The 18,663-nt window shown below is 29.4% G+C and overlaps 1 protein-coding gene across 1 annotated transcript; it reads left to right on the top strand.

Annotated features, from left to right (window-relative positions):
• The first annotated feature begins 1,858 nt into the window (after window positions 1-1,858).
• On the top strand, window positions 1,859-7,577 carry LOC132721009 (uncharacterized). Its single transcript, XM_060705258.1, has 2 exons — window positions 1,859-2,104; window positions 4,626-7,577. Exons 1-2 carry the CDS (start codon window positions 2,102-2,104, stop codon window positions 5,307-5,309), a joined length of 687 nt encoding a protein of 228 aa, XP_060561241.1. The 5' UTR covers window positions 1,859-2,101; the 3' UTR covers window positions 5,310-7,577.
• The last annotated feature ends 11,086 nt before the right edge of the window (window positions 7,578-18,663 follow it).

The raw sequence follows: 18,663 nt of genomic DNA, 5'->3' as shown, positions 1-18,663 counted from the left end.
AATCCAGTGTTTTCGCTTAAAATATTTTTTTCATAGTCTTATGCAAGGTTGAAGTTATGTTTTATGTAACATAGTTCTGCCTATATGTTTATATGAAATAAACATTCAAGCCATACAAACACGAACACTCAGTTATTCTTTATTGCAGACGTTTCCGCCAGATGCCTTCGTCTTTTTCTTTATGTATATATGTATTGCAAACATCTTCACCAAATGTTGATCTGCAACATACACGTGTCTGGCTAAACAATTTGGTCAACTACATTTCGATGTTATAATCAAATACATTGAAAACAAGAAATACCATTCAAAAGACATTAATTAGGTTTTACAGTATTTTACATATGAAACACTTAAGGATATATTGTAAGGTTGTAAAAGCCCCGGACCGCTAGACTGAACAGTATTCACATACGAAAACATTTACAAACTAGCATGAAAAAGATCACGTTGAATGAATTAAAGAACTAGAAACACAATAGTTTTGTCGTGCTAAAGATTGGGAATGTAGTATCTCTGATCAAATGTATTTTAATTGTCTCTACCCGTGCAAACAACACTGATGTGATGATGAAAAAGAGAGAAGTGGAATTCATAAAGAATGCCAAAAACATATGTTGCAGGATCGGTCTGACTGAATCTGGCCAGAAACGGTAGTGATAATTGCATGCTATCGTCAGTAGCCTTTGCACTGATGTATTTATACATAAAAACTATATTGTTTGAATATAGGAGCATTAACAAATGTGTCCATAAAGTGGTTATCAAGGACATTTGAACGTTACACGTTGTGCCATTACATGAAACGTCGAGTATAATCCACACATAAACCCTTACAAGAAATAATGGGTACAACTAAATAAAACCATTTTTTTTTTTTGGCGCCATTTGTTTGATATTTGATATTTTTTGTTCAGAGCTGAAATCAACCTCAGTAAATAACTGACGTCAGAACATACATAGGGTGAGGATGTGATTAAGGATGAATGGGACCACACCCTTGAAGGGGTCTTTCTTCCAATGTGAATTTCTACATCCGATCTGAATGTGACCACGCCCTGTTTAATGACCTACAAGTTAAATAGTAAAAAGAAAACAGAAAAAAAATAAGAAAAACAGACGATTGCATTTTTAAAATAACGATACGACCTTGTATTAGATAATTGGTAAAGAAATCCTAAAATACCTAAAAGGACGACCGGATGATTTAAATAAAGTAGAACATCATTGAACAGAGTCCAGGAAGCAATAAAAATGGGTGGTTGTTGAAGGCTTTGACAAAATTTCAGAAATCAGTTCACCCTTGCAATAGGCGTTATTTGCAGCGTTAATTGCGTAAAAACGTACTGTATAAAAAGGATCGGCCTTTCACACGAAACCCTGCCGGACTGCAAAAGTTTGCTGGTCATGTAGTCACACACGTTCTGGTACTGTTGAATAAATCCTTTTTGTCGAAGATGATATAAAGTTGACTAACATAAATATTTCACAAATTGCTGGTAAAATTATGATATTGGCAGATAAATTACAACATATATTGATGCAATACCATTTGGAGCTAGTGCTGTTTTGTCCAAAACATTAACAAGAAAAGTAAATATTAAACAGATTACGGCTTTGTTAGCTGGTGAATATGATGAGCTATGTACTGAAAATAAATAATATCGCCTCAGGCAACATTAATTTTTTCAGTACATAACACATCATATTTTCCAGCTAAAAGAGGATATATATTTTATTTTATAATTTATAGATAACTTTTATATGGCTTACCAAATATGCAGTTGAATATGTATATACCCGTATATTTCCTATCCTTAATCATGTAAACGAGAACATGATTTAGGTTTCCCTTTCGAAAAGACAAATGTTATGTTAACAGCTACTAAAGACTACATTTATCTGGTTTAAATTTGAAGGCATTTGATATCAACTGTACATATGTAGTACACTAAACGGATTAATTTAAGAAATCTTTCGCGGAAGTAAATTTGAAAAAAAAAAGTTTTTTATCTAATTTTCTTCTTTTTCGACAAGGATTTGAATTTATAATCAAACAAAACATCAGGAAGTGTTTCATTGTTATGCATTTTATTAAGCAATGGTAAGTCGTATTATAAACATGTGTCAACAATTATATAACATTTTGTATGTGTAAAATATTTTTGTAGATTTTAAGCTTGACTATTTCTTACGATAACTATATTCAAATATAAGGAATGAAAAGCAAATTATTTAAGATTTAAGCTTCATGATACTAGTATAAGAACTATAATTGAATATGTTGCTCACGTCTTATACTTACAAAAGTAAAAACAATTTTATAGCGGGCCGTCTTATTATACTTATCTTGAAGAAACTATTGTTTAAATTGGTAAGAAAAAGAATGCGTTTTCTTATTTATTAGCAAAACGAATTGGTAGTACATTGACACATAGGAATATGATTTGACAGCGTCTGTTAAAAAAGGGTTCTTTTTCATAGAAGACTATAATAGTTTGTCACGAGAATGACTGACTTTGATAATTAGATAATCTCATGAAGGACTGAGTAATAAAACTTTAACCAATATCCACATGGAGGCAGAGTAGCACCGCATAACTTATAAATGAAATATTCTCAGTTGGATAACTAGCAAGTAAATGTTTAGTTAACGTTTTTTTAGGTATCTATTCTATCTTAAATCCTTAAAGGCATTACTACGACAAACTATATCATTATGTACACCCAAAACAAAGAACTTTTTCACATATACGCCTTGTATACAAAACAATACTTAATATATGAGAAGCAAGTTTCAAACAACTAATGAACAAACAAAACTATTAAATCGCCACCAAATAAAGCACAGATAATGAAAATTTTTACAACTTAGATACAGTATAAACCATAAACATTCAACCAAAAGTACTTACTGCATACAATCTAATCAGCATCATACAACAAGAACCAAAGCAACCAATATTTACAGATATCTTCAACACCAAATCATCATCATTGGGAGCCTGACTAGTCAAAATCTCTCAATATAACTCAACCAATATGAACCAAATATAACTTATTAACCAAATATAACTCGTCAACCAAATATTATGCAACGACAACAACAGCTAAATGCAACCAATGAACTCTGATCAATTAACATCACCACAATTAAATTCAACAAACATAATCAATTCAACTAAACTCCCCTCTTAACAGCAATAAAACGCCTTCCCTAGACTGATGTATATTTAACCAAACACTAGCTTGATCATAAAATATTTGCTATCTTAAAGATTTGACTTTTACACGTAGTTTATACACTGTGCGGGTAGCAACAGGTTTAAAATTAACTTTCCAGTGAAATATGATATTTACACTTCACATCAAACAATGTATCACTGTATACAACTAACCCAACAGAACAAACTGTAAGGTTATTATGACATAGTTTAGCTGACAATGATTTATACTGAATCTACTTTCATAATTCCGATTTGCTTAAGGTATGACCATCCTTAAGCGTTACCTAACTCTAGTATTCAAATAGGCTAGAACTACTGTTAACTACATTGAAACTTAAGGGGGGGGGGTTAAAATCCCGGGGGGGGTCAATTTTTTTCATTTTTTTTTCTTTTAACATTATTTATGTATTTCTCGTATCCCTTTTGGGAAGATTTTTTTTTTAATTTTAATTTTTCAATTGATATAGGAATTTATTGGCTAAATAATGATACATCTAATTTCAAATAAAGTACCTGATATTTCAAAGTATAATACAATCAAAACTAGACGGTTTGATATTTTACAAGATTAACCAATATACTGATTAAGGGAAACTTTGCAAACAAGCACTCATTTGGATAAATTTAAGGGATTCTTTAAATTAGGCTGTCTTAATAGATAAATAAATCTTCAAACAAGTCTTAAAAACGGGTGAGATAGGTAACATTTTTATACATATTTCATACATTTTGGGTAGAAACTATCATTTTCTTACCAAATAAAAATTTCACAATAGTTTTCATCAGGAAAATATGGTAAATTATTAAAGGTTTTTTATTTCTGAAAAGGGCCATTCTAACATCCCAACTTCTGTTCAGAAAAATGGCTATAACTCGATTTCCGTACGGTAATGTTTGTTTAAATATTGCATACAGGTGTCTTTTAAGGTATATATATCTGACCTATGTTGTCAATTATACAGTTTCAAAAGTGCCCGTTAGGCTTGCAATGCCTTAAGTATTTTATTAGGTATTGAAATAGTATTAAAGTGAACAAATGAACGATTTTGCTTAATTCCTAGACTTTGTAAAAAGAAAAAAATAAAGGCCGTTTTGAAATTAACCTTTTACAAAACATTATAGCTGTCTATATACTGCTAGTATATGTACTTTCTTTTGAAAATTAATAAGAACAAAATAATATAATTTTATATACAATACATTCTAGTTTGAACTAGAAAAATCAATTAAATGTGTATTGTTAGGCAACGGCTATCACGTCTTATACAGATAATAAAATTAACTTATTTCCTTCATATGTTATCAGCATTAACATGTATATCATTAAATACGTCATAAAGCTATAGATTATATAAGATACCTGTATCATATCGGAATATAATAATTATATTATTTCAGACTGACCCCTTGGCAATATGGGCGTTATACAGACGGAAAACAATAAGGGAGTTAAGAAAGCTCGGTGAGGAAATGAAAAATCATGCAAAGAACGCAAAAATTGCGAGTGCTGTTGGCGGAGGAACAAGTGTTGCAGCTGGAATTGGTGCAGCTATTTGTTACTTCGTAGCACCAATCACTTTAGGTGCAAGCGTTGTACCTGGGATAGCTCTTACAGGAATCGCAATAGCCGGAGGTGTTACTTCCATAGGCTCTTCAGTTACAAATTATTTCATCGAGAAAGGATATTTGAGAAGTGTTCAAGAGGCTCTTGATAAAGATAGGGAATCCTTTAAGTCACTAAAAAGGGCTATCCAAATTGCTAACGAAGAAACGGCGAGGGAAAAACTGGAGCGTGCTTTTAAAATTAGCAAAAGCATTCCAGGTGGTCTTAATGTAGTGGCATCTATTGCTCGAAAACTTACAGTTTCCGAGAAAGCCGCAGCCAGCCTTTTAAAACTTGGACGGACAGCAAGATTTGCAGGCCATACAGTTGCATTTATTGCTTTGCCACTTGATGTAATCTTTTTTGTTAAAGACCTTGTTGATTTGAAAAGGGGTAATATTTCCCAAGCCGCAGATTCAGTCATGAAATTAGCGGAAAAATTGCAAAAAGTACTTGAAGAAATTCTAGCGAATTCTTAAATACAAAAAACTTCTTACTTTAAAATATTTTTTTGTATTAGTATTTTTTTTCTAGTTCTAATGGTATATATGTGTGTTCTATTTTGTCATTGAAAGAGAAGTTCATATCGTATACTTCTTTTATTATTAAAAAACAATTTTATTATTATATATATATTCACTGTGGTATTTACATTTATTTTCCTCGGGCAATTGATTTTAAAAAAAACTATACAAGTACGTTTCGAACTCTTATGCTTTGAAATGTTTATTTTTAGAAAAAACCTCTGAAGATAAATTATTCCTTTTACATTTTTTAGCCACTTTATGTTTGTAGAAAATTTTGAATGCTGGTTAAATATTAGATAGTTTAATTTATTTATATATTTCAGGTTTAGATAAATATCCTTATTTAATCATGTATCTTTACAGCTTATCTCAAAAAGCAAATTCACTTCAAGAATACCAAAAACAAAAACAAAACAAAAGCATCGATCTTTGATTGTTCAATGCTTGTTTTCATAATAGTAATAAAATCAATATAAGTGGATAATATATTAATATTATGTTATTTCTCAGCAAACAACGTTAGAAAACACAGGTAGTTTTATGACACCACTTGTTTCGGTTGGAAATATTTTCATTCATAAATATTTCAATTTATTTTGAAAACCAATTTTGTTCTCCTATAAAGATCAGAAGCCATTGTTATCATTATTTTTTGTTACAGAGTGGAATTCATTTTGCTCCTCAAACATTTATCCAAGCTACCCTTTTCACTAGTTCAAAGGACCATAAAGCCTTAACATTGGTAAGATATTAATTATCAAAAATAATTTCATTTTCTATGCTCAGGCACATTTTCAAAAACGTTATTCGTTGTTTTCATACAAGAGGTTGATAGAAGGTCAGCTTGAATGCAATCATGTCATGAATCATTTAACTTGTATTCGTTACCAAAATATTTCATTAGATGTAGAAATAAATGTATAGACCATTAAAACATTTTCTACAATTTTACTATCAATTGTGTTTTTTTTCTCTACACGATGTGTGTTTATGTATTTCAATTTCATGAAAGTACTAAACAATAACAGGTTTTCATTTTGACATACACGAATTCTTATATATCTATTAATTAAAGACTTCTTAGGCGGGAGTAGAACTTGAAACTTGAGAATTTGTAAATAAACTGTTTTAATATGTTGCAACCATGAGTTGCAAAATGAATTACAATGTGAGCTTGGAGACTTTTAAGTCAATAGGACCAGTTATAAATATTATGTATATAGTTTTGTTATTGTTGTAAAAACACATTATTATTATATAATAATAAGGTAAGAAGGTAGATATTACATTTCCCAAGTCTCTTAAAAATATCTATTAATTTGAAGAGATGAGATATGTTATATATTGCCCGGATAGCTAGAAAAATAAACACATTATATTTTTAATTCGTTTACTGTTTTATATCATATACCGCCAAACGAATAATGCAAACATGGTGATCAAATATGTTCGCTGAAAAGAAACTTAGTACAAATTATCAGCCTTAATGGTGGTTTGTTAATTTCCTCTCCGTTATCTGTCGCAACAAAAGAGGTATCCATTATTTGTTTATTTTCAATATGGCCTGTTTTCACAATTAATTCACTCAGTCGTCATATGCTTCAAACCCAAAAAAAGTGTTTAAGGTTTAACTGTTTAACTTGTCATGATAGAACATTAGGCTGATTATAGAACATTGGCGGCTGCTTTTATGTACCAATACTGTTATTGGACAGGCTCTCTTAAACATTTCAGAATTCCATGAACATCAATCATGAACGTATCTGACCATAATTTTAATTTGTTTATTAGACTTTTCAATCCGTGTCATAAGATGTTTTAAGGCCAAACAAATATTTCATGGATCATATTCAATTGGTTATTTTAATAATGTTGGTAATGTTTTTTTTTTTCAACGGAATTTCTAAATTTTTCATAGTGACCAATTTGAAAGCTTTGTTTTCGGCAAAAGAAATGTGTTCAGAATATGAATTAGACGACGAGAAAGATGTGAGGTATAAGATAAAAGCATGTAAAGGTCAAATGATTGTTAAATTTAAAAAAAAGACATTGACATTAGAATTTCCCAGAGTGCAACGGAAACACAATCATTTTAATTAATATTTTATTTAATCATCGTATAAGAAAAAAAATAAAGTGTTTTATACTCGGGGGATCCTTCATTTTTTATATTGTAACTGATGCTTTAATCTCAATCTTTCAATTGACATTTATTTATTAACATATTAAATGTATTAAACCGTTTAAATTTGTTCAGGCGAAAATAAAGTTATAAAACATATTCATCAATGCAATGTGTTGCATTATAACATTAGTATAGCTATCCGAATAATCAAAACGGTTTGTCATATTGTTGTGTAAGCAGAAAATAAAATGTGAAAAAAATAATAGAATTGTCTTTTATCACTTAAGTGTTATATTTGTTTAGTAGACAACGATATACAGTTTATGTATTTGCAACGACTTGTTAGCATATGCATATGTTAAGTGTTTTACAATTATTATAGTTATCTTTAGTCGGCCAGTCATCTATTCCTTAATCTTCTGTTTCTTTTCTTCGTCGGTCGCCTTTTTGATCTTTGAAATAAACTACACAAGCACATATAATAGCCAATGTTACGATAAATTTCTAACTTGATTTAAAACATCTGTTTGAAAACCGAAATTTAAGTTGAACGCTTGCAACATCAAACGTTTATTTGACATTGACAGACACTTCCTCAGACGATAAATTACAGTGTCACGTAACAGCAGACGACATTCAATAATTTAGCTTTTTTATATTTCACACTTTTCCGGTACAGCTTTATTAATACACCAGGTACAACGATCGAACCTTAATTAAAATATATTTTCGTATCTAAACTAATGAACAGACTTTATTTACCTTCATACGCGTCAAAATCGTTTGTATCCGTATTAAAAGCTAAATCATCTTCTAGGAATTTATCAATGCCAGCTTACTTCTGCATCGGATGTTTAAAAAGATATTCTTTGATCACCCTTAAGTAAAATATTAAGCCACGTAAATTTATTGAACTCTATAAAATTGTTACTGAGTACATCTAATTTGAAGAACATAATGCTTATTTTATGCATGGGAAGCTGCATATTGCATGTCAAGGAAATTTGATCTTTTCTTTAAAAGAATGCCAGTGTTTTAATGAAACTATAATATCATGTCTTACCAACAATAAGAGAAGTTTAAACATAACATATTTACTTTGTGGGAAGTCAAAGCATGTTTATTTTATAATTATAAGACTGTGTAGAAATTATCAATTCTTTCTGACATTACATCTGAGCAAAGAATAACTTTAAGTAAATGAAATTTCTTAAACAGTAACCATTTTTCACAAACAAACATCACATCTAGTCATTATTGCATTTTTTTATTAAGAATTTGGGAAGGTTTCCTACGGAATCGTAGAAATAATATGGCCATTATTCAATGGCCCGAGTCGGGTTTTTTTTTCTCTGATCATCAATAATATGCGGATAGGGATTTTACAACAATTGAAATTGCAAAATGAATCATTTTTAGTATAAAACAAGGGTAAATGAAAATTTTTTTTTACTAAACATAGAGATTGTAAAAACACCTATTTAGTATGTTTTTTTTTTTTTTTGAAATACGGTAACCATAGTATAAGTAAGATTAAATAACTATTTAAAGAACATTGAATGTAAAGAAGTAAATAACTATTCGTAATTTAGCATAATTTCTGTCACATACTTAATACGTACAGGTAAATTCTGGAAACAAAGTTATCCCTCGGAAGCATTAATCACAACAAAATAACATAAGAATTGCAGACTCGGTTTGATTGAGTCTGTACATAAGTCTTACGCCAAAAAGATACTAAGATATTGACATTTCTTGCCAATTGTACAACATATCATACTCGGTAAAAATGTATGCACTTTTGTTTTTATATGGAGGCTATATGTACGAGTTTATCTGTTTGTTTCATGTTTATCGGGTGCATTACACTTGTTTTGTTGTTTTCTAGTATTGGTAAAATAGTTTTCTGACTGAACCACAAAGGATACTAAAATGTATGTGTTTGACTCAAATGAAAATTGTCCTTGGCTTGAATAAGATATCAAGAATATGTATGTTTCTTTGGTATAATTCATCTATTTGCATTCATTACAAAATGTCATTTTTTACTTCATTTTCAGTCATTATGCAAACCTTAAAATAATTCTAATAAGACTAGTAATTTAAAGAACATTAGTCGTATGGATTGTAACTTTATCAGTGGCTAGCCGGTTTTTGTTTTAACAAAAAACTTAACTCCTTGCGCTTTGAGAATGTATCCTACATTTCTTCACAATCAAACTGAAATAATGTGGCTATAACAAATAAAAATCATTTTACTATCATGGTTTAACGAAACAAACAAAAGACTATTACAATTCTCTTAAAATTCATAATGTGAATAACATTTCTGTCATTCTGCAATAGCTGAATCTGCCCTTGAAGATTACCTTTAAGAGCCAAAAAAAAAAAGAAAAGAAAAACACTCCAGATACAGATATATATTTAAAATGAAAGATAGTGTTGCAAACGTTCGTTCAAGAAATTTGTTTAATTTTCAATAATGTACAAGTAAATAAAACTATAACTTTTGAAATATGCAAGATGATTTTGAGAAATAAAACTGATGCCACTCGGGGGCTTATTGGGACTTAAAGTTTGTTATACAGCCGTTGAAAAAAACTAAAAGTCTTTTGGAAACAGGCAATGCTATAATCAATGATATCTTGGCGTGGCTTTTGACAAACAATTTCATTTGTCGAGGCAAGGCATTCAATACAATACTTTAATCAACGACCTGACAACCTTATGAAAGACACTTCCATTCTCTCCGAAACTATTCCTAGAATCCGTCAAAGGCAATCACATCTGGAAAGAAATGTTAAGAAAAGGCAAATATGTGAAATAAATATAGATTTGTTACAGTTAGCTAAACGCTTTTTATACAGTAAATTCCTAAAACGCCTTGTTCATCTTTCAATCTTGACAAACGATTCGCCATTGAAGAGAAAATTGAAAACAAATATTGACAGAATAGAAACTTGTGGACTGGAATTCATGCTGCTATGTATTTATAGACGCACACTATTAACATTTGAACGTACATAACTATTCAAACATTTCATTTTTCTTTTTTAACTTTATATTCCTTATCACATCACTATGCATGTGTCTGTTGTTTGATACGTTATCCAACTAAATAAACATTAGGGGTGCTTGACAATGTCAGCATTTATAACATGTGTGTACACAATGACACTACTGCAAAGGCTAAAACATTTTATATTTTCGATAGATATAAACATACCTCTGTTTTGTTTTATCTTAAAAATGATATATGTTAATGAGAACACATTAGATTAAAGATCTTTTTTAATGTTAGGATTTATATCTTTCATATCCAGAGTAACCTTACAATACAATAATTCTTACTAGCTTAAACACTAAGTGCTTGTGGCAGGCAGACAATGAAGATATCAAAGAGATCAAGACGTTTGTCGAAGTTATGCAGACAAAAGAAACTTTTAATCAACGATCAGAATGGCTTATGAAAAGAACGTTCTTCATTTCTTATACAACCCTCAAAGCCCGTCAAAACCAATCATTTCTTGAAATGAAACGTTAACAAAGACTAGACCAGTGACACCATGGAAGGTTATCCCTCAGCCTCAAAGGGTATAAATACAAATTCATCTTTCAAACTCGCAGATAATCTTCATTTGAAAGATAATTATATAGTGTGGAAGGAATTTTTATTAAATTAGTCCGTTTTAATTTGATATTTTCCAAGAAAAGTACTTGTATATACTTTTCTTTTCATGTTCTCCATTAAGTCCAGTCATAAACTTCATGTAAATAAAAAGTAATAAAAGTATTTATGTGTAAAACTTACTGAAGGATATATAACTACACAAAATGTGATATGGGTCCCAAATTGATGATAAAGTTCCTAAGAAATTGATACAGTACGATTTTGTTATTGGGCCCCGACGATTTACGTGTCTAATAACAGAAACAAACATGGAAGCGAAACTAAATATATTTCTGATAAACGTTGTTGATTGTATAAAAGAGTGATAAATTGACTGTTTTTATATCTGATACCATATCTAGTTGTATTTTTCTTTGCAGAAACCAGTCTTCTACTGAATGAACATATTGTTCTGATAAAGAATAAGATAGTTGCGTATGCACAAGTAGATAAATATATTACAAAATGTCTTCTTATCAGCAATATATACTCATAAATATATATTTCAATCAATCAATGTATTATACAATTGTAAAAATAAACATTAGAATTATTTCATTCAAGGACATGATTCGAACTGATTTTAGTATATCTGCGTGCGTTCTGACAAAAAAGCATCATTTCTACAGAAAATTAATTCAAATAATCAAGCTTAGTTAAGCTTTCTGAAACGCAATATATATATGCTTAAACTTCATTTAATATATATTTCTTATGTAAATGAATAATAATTTTGTTTCCTTTGATTTACACCATTTACAACATCTTTTATAACAAACATACTCAATCTACAATTTATTTTTGTTAAAACAAAACCTCTATATTTATTTTCTTTAGGAGAAGAAAAAATTGGCACAATGAATAATTTAGAATAGTGTAGAAACATACAATCTCATTCGCTGTAAAAATATGATGTATTGTTAAGTGTCATATTTCGTGGAAACAAACAGTTAACATCATATAGCACTTCTAAATAGTATGTATTTATGAGAGAATCTGTCAATACTCTAGTTCTTACATATTCTTAGATGTCCTTATTTCGTATTGTTAGAGTTGTATTATAATGTTTTTAATACAGTATACCTTAAATTCAAATGATATGCAAATGAAAAATAAGAAAGAAAATTTTTCTTGATCTTCTCAGATATCGTGTTGAGCAAATAAAACTACATTTATTAAGTTACTTTATTTCATTTTATTTTTGACTTAATGAAATATAAATGCTGTAAAAGAATATAGTAAATTGTTTTGCTACTGGTGTTTTTATTACCATACAGGTCACACAATGGTATAATCATGTTTTGTACTGAAGAAAACAAATTTTGCATTATGTAAAGAGATAAGTTGATCTTCACATTAAATACCTAGACTTCTTTCAACAGAATCGAATAGTTTAAGGAATACAGGTTGACAACGTATCATTTTTTTTTTCTGAAATTAACAAGATGGATGGATGTTGCAAGAAACATAATTATGAAAGATCTTGTAAGTGCATAAAACAGCATAAGAATCGTTATAGCATATCTTTATATAGTCTTTGAGAATAAATACATCTTAAAGGTTAAACACTATATTGCCGAAGTCAATAATGTGTATTTGTGAATCATATTCAAATAATGATTACGGATCTTGATTGTCACATATACGAATTATTATTTTTAAGATATTATCAGACATTTATTTTTCAAATATTAAAAATATTAAACCATCCGATTTTGTAATGATTATTCTTTTAGTAGCACGTCCCATCCACAAAATTTCAGTCACAATGGCATATTAAGAGGAATTATTTTGCACATAAAATAAGTCTTTTGTAGAATAATAATCATTTATGTGTCTTAAAGTGACAAGTGATAATTTGTTTTTTGATTTTATCCATCTGGTATTATAAATGTGTGCGCGTAAAATAGACTCTGCTATTCACAATTCAAAAATGACAAATATTTTTCAACAATTACAATCAGTGTTCTTAGAGTAAGAATTCTTATATAACTTAGATAAAAAACATCTTCGAATAAATGTCAACAAGTTCTTAAATTAAATAACACTTTAACTATTTATATATTTGCTATGACATATGTGTATTGAGTTTAATACATACGAAAGTTTGCTTGGCCAGAGTTTCTAACTTACATTACAATATCATTTGTGAACATTTCTGTTTAATTTGTAAACTTAGTCAAAATAATCTGAATGTGACATACCGTCATGATGTTATACACGTATAGTATTCATTTGCTTGCAACACAAAGTGATAAGAATACGAATCAGTGCAGTTTTCAAATGCCTTTCATAATTGAAACTCGATACTTTACGATCATTTCTGAAAGATGAATCAATCATCTATCACAGGATTTTCCTCTGTACGGACTACTGAAATAGAAATGTAAACTTAATAAGGCAGACAATTCGTATGATTGTTATTTGAAAACTCGTTTCAAATAGACGCTTTTGAGGCAAAATGCTCGAGACAGGATTCTCCGTCTTCGATATAATTCTGCACAGGAAACAAATTTAAGTTAAGTCTCATTTAGATAATATAGTTTTCATGAAATATGATTTTTATTGAGAGGATTGATTCTTAATCATCAATGTTATATGTATATATAATGTAAAAATTCTAGTTACCTTTTTATATATCTAAAAGTATTTGGTATTTAAATATTACAATATCAAACTAAGTGTTCTAATTAAGTATTTGTTCAATTGATACAAAATGTACTTAATTTTCATCAACATTTCGATGAAGTGTTATCCATATATCAATGGCTAAAATACAATTAGTGATATAAACTTTATTATATCTGTGCAAAATTCTGACACGAATGCTTTGAAAACAATCTGCTACGCAGCAACAGCTTTGGGATCATATGCTATAGCTAATGTTGCTTCACCCCTGCTTTACCAGATGCATATATGTAAGGTATGATTTATAATGGTAGCATAAACTGAGGTCTGTTGTTGTAATAAGAATGTATTCTTTCTTGTATACATGTTTGTATCTCATAAAATGTTTTTTATGTAATTTCATAAATAGAATGTTATTTGTCTCCTTTCAACGAAAGCCCGGTAAGGCCATTTTAACTGTATGAATTACCAATTTCATCCTCATGACTTCACAATTTAAACTTTTAGATCATATATTATAGCTATTGTTGCTTTATCCCTGCTTAAACAGAAGCATATTTGCAAGATATATAATGGTAACATAAACTTAGGCCTGTTGTGGTAATCATAATGTTTTCTATCTTGTATATGTGTTTGAATCTCATAAAAATGATTGTTCATGTTATTTCATTAATAGTATACGTTATTTGTTTCCTTTCTCAGTTGTTTTATTGCTGTTGCTTGATGGTATCATTTCTCAGATTAAACATACGCGATTTTAATTTAAATATGCTATAAAGCAGCACGCCTCCAGATTCATTCTAATTGTCATGAAAATTTTGAAAATGTCGTTATAAGTAAAATACTGTGAAGTAAACAAAGAAAGTAATTCATACATTGCAAACAGCAATTACACTCCATGTTAATAATTAAAGAAAAAATGACTTTTTATAGATTAAATAGCCTCTGTCGGAAGTTTGCTTTGATTTTTAATGATGGTAAAATAAATATGATGAAAATTATTTGTGTTACAGAAGGCAATTTTACAAATTAAAAATAAAACAACGCGTGTGGGGTAATGATGAAATTATAATATTGAATAAATATCACACAATAGTTCTAATATTTCTTAAATTATATTTTCACAAATATAACAATCTGGTAAACATCCTTTATGTTTCCCTTAGAGGGAAGAATCAATTTATATAATTGTTATATTTGCGTGAACCAGAAATATTTGAATGATAAGTATTCAAGTATCTTGTCAAACGTTCTTTCTTTATTTATTTTAGTTGCTGTTATTGTTGTTGTTTTATTCACGGCTTAGTTATTAAGGTGTTTTGTCTTTCTCTGTTTTTCTATTTATTTGTAAAACTTATAAATGAATATCAATATTTTCAAATAAAGCAAGCAGTATGACAGTACGTTGATGTTCAGTTTAGAAATAACAAGCTTTTTTTGAGTATATTCCATGCTTGTTAAAAGCAAAAATTTACATAGCATGATGAAAGAAAATATGGCTTTTATGAAGATATTCTGTAGATCGTTTAATACGACATTATTGTTGTGTTCGTGATACTTCAAGTTATTTCTATTTATTTGTTGTTGTCTTTTTCTTACTGGTTTTGTGGTTCCAGAATTCTTTACTTGAATCATGTTAATTTACCCCAGATACGTTGCCTGCTTTTTAAATTTGTCTTTTATATGCGATTCATCACCTCTGATTTCCTTTAAAATACCATTTTATTTAGTTTTGTCCATTATGTTTCAATTTAAGGCACATACATTATTTCACTTTGGGAAAATGTGTCGCTTTCAAATTGTTGTTATTTACATTGTCACAGTGTTCCATGACAATCGCCGTATGAACACATCTGCGGAGGTTGTATTGTTTCAAAATTTTACCAACGCATTCCGCTTATACTCGCAGTAACAAAATTTTGTTCAAATGTAAAACGCGATTATATATCATTACGAATTTCTTTTTTTTTAATTTAAGAAAGACATATCAAAAGAAGTGTTATTCATTAATGACTGAAATTTTTCACTTATTTTTTAATTTGACTTTATTGTTATTCCTGCATTCATATTTATATATTTGACGGATTATTTTATACAAAGGTTTATCAATCACAAGCATAACCTCTTTGTTGTATATTCATGTTTTGCATATTAAGGTCGGTTAAGACTGGATAGACTTGATAGCTCTTTCAAATCAAACTGAACTAAGATGCTATTCCATTAAGAATTATCACACTTCTTAATTACTTAATATGAAGTTTAACTGTTTGATAAATTAAACGTATAAAGTTACATGTTTTCCACAATAATTAGCCAAGACTAGCTTGTTTTATTTGATATACAGGAAAGTAAACCTTAATTATAATTATGTTAACTCAAATACCTCCATAAATGATTTGCTTCATCAAATTGCAAATTAAGTAATCATGCAAAGCATCTGTTAAGGAATTCAAAGAAGAAAAAACACAGTTATACATTATTGTGATAAACCATTTACTGTTTGATTATTTATAATTTGAACACAGCTATTTCAAATTACAAATGAGCGAAACATTCCCTACTAAAAGCAACAACAACAAAAAACATAACGATCCCAGAATATAGAAATTTATCAATGAAAATTTACAATATTGACTGTGCTCTGTCATAAATTCACTACCCTTTGTTTCAGTGGATTGTATCTTTTAAAAATCCTGATGGCGCCATTAGGCGGCCGTACACATAATGAGTGTACTTATGACATTTGAATAAAGACGGCTTTTATCTTATGATGAGTAAATTTCTTTTGATGGCACTCATTCAGGATGCTTGTCTCTAAAGTGAAGAAGTACATCGTTGATATTAAATCTTGGATTTTACTTATTTCCTTAGTCGATCTAAAATGTTTACTTCTGTTTGAACATTATTCTTTTTAGAGTTAAAGAGTTATAAGTGAAGAAAGTACATAACGGAAATTGAATAACGGCTGGCTCAATACTAGATCTAAATAATTATACTGAATGAATTCAATAAAATCATATTAAGTTTCCCCTTGGCAAGAATAACATTGTTTTATTAAATGAGTTCAATAACGTTAGCATTAACTTTATAATAATATTCTTTATATCAAATATCTTAAAATATAACGAAAAATAGTAAAACATGTTTTCATTTACGCGCCGCCAATAGTGTAATGATAACTTAAAAGCGTTTCAACGCTATGTTTGTATGTAAGACAAATGACGTTACGTCTCAACTTCGCATGACGCTAGTGTAAAATCGTTTTTTTTATTAAATGACGTTATTAGATTCCTACGACATGGTTCATATTGATTAATCCGTTAACTATCATCAATAGTGTATCAGTATTCATTTAAATGCTTGAGTCTCTTTTATGCATAAACCGCGGTGCAGGCGTGTAATTTAGCCATTTAATAAAAACGATATTACACTAGTGTAATAACACTTTGAAATGACGTCGTTTTAGTTATACACAAACAGAGCGTTAAAGCGCGCTAATGCTAGTGTTACAAAACAGGCGCGGCAATGAAATATGACAATTGTTTTACTGTAAACCGTTCTTTTTTGAATATCTGATAAATAGAATATTATATTCGAAATTCTAAATTTATTGATCTCGTTGAATAAAACAATATTTTGCTCACAAGATAATATAATTTTATTCAACTCGTTCAATAAATTTAGTATTGAATCGACACTCGTGCAATATCCTCTATTCATTGATGCATCTTCATTTACACTCAGTTTATTCTCGTCAAACTTGTCACAGCTTTGTTAAAATATTAAAATGAAAATAAATGCTTCTTACTGATCACTTGAATGACGAATTACAGCAATTATGATCAATTACCAATTATAATAAAACACAACTGTTTGAAAATTTAGCCCTAATTACTGATGTTCACTATTCATTTAGTTATTCGTATTTGGTTAAATGTAAATGTATGTTTATTTAAATAGATTTTAATTGTTCTCTTAGTTATTTATCAAATAATGGTTAAGGTCGTTGACTTCAAATTACTTGCTCCTCGCCGCTGTGGGTTCGAATCCCGACAGGGACTTTGGATTCTTTTATGTGAGGAAGCTATCAAGCTAGCTTACGGAACGTCAGGGGTTCTACTCAGGTGCCTGTTCGTGCCTGAAATAATGTGCGGGAGGAAATATGAGGCCTTTCTCCACCAGTAAAGCTGGAACGTCACAATTTTACCTATACTGTGTCGGTGTGACGTTAAACCCAATTAAAAAAATCATTATTAAATAAATGCCGCTTCCTTCCTTGGCATACAATTCACTTACATTATTGACTGTTAATATTTGGAGAAAACAAATTATTTTCTATCTTATATCGGTTTATCTCTCTCAATATAATATCAATTTCACCAATCGGAATATGATGATACCAATTAAGATAAATGTCCTATACACATTAAAACATAACGTCAGAGATTGACAGCATAACACCTTCTGAAGAAGTTACTAATCACTTTATAATTTGGTAGCACAAACGTTCTGATTTGCATGTAACCGTTATTTCCTTATGAATATCCTAATGGAATTCAGAATATAATATATTCAAAGATACCAGAAGAACAAACACTTTTGTTCTATGTATGAATATGTACATACTTTAGGAATGAGACGAATATAATACTTTTTTCAAGTTAGCATGTATACAATAAAAGCAATTGTTTTATATAATTAATTTCCCCAATGTGCAATATCCTGCATAACTCTTATAATATATAAAAGCAGCTTTTCTATTGGTGTTGAAGCGTGTCTGTGTTTTAGGGTTCGATTTCTGAATAAGCAGAATATCTAATTACAAAATATAGCTTGAATATTGACCTGCCAATCATAAATACATTATTGCATTAATCTAAATA

Source organism: Ruditapes philippinarum, unplaced genomic scaffold, assembly GCF_026571515.1.
Source record: "Ruditapes philippinarum isolate M1 unplaced genomic scaffold, ASM2657151v2 ctg1178_1_1_1_1, whole genome shotgun sequence".
Lineage (NCBI taxonomy): Eukaryota > Metazoa > Mollusca > Bivalvia > Venerida > Veneridae > Ruditapes > Ruditapes philippinarum.
The sequence above is the reverse complement of the archived record's forward strand: the minus strand, read 5'-3'. Positions and strand labels throughout refer to the sequence as shown.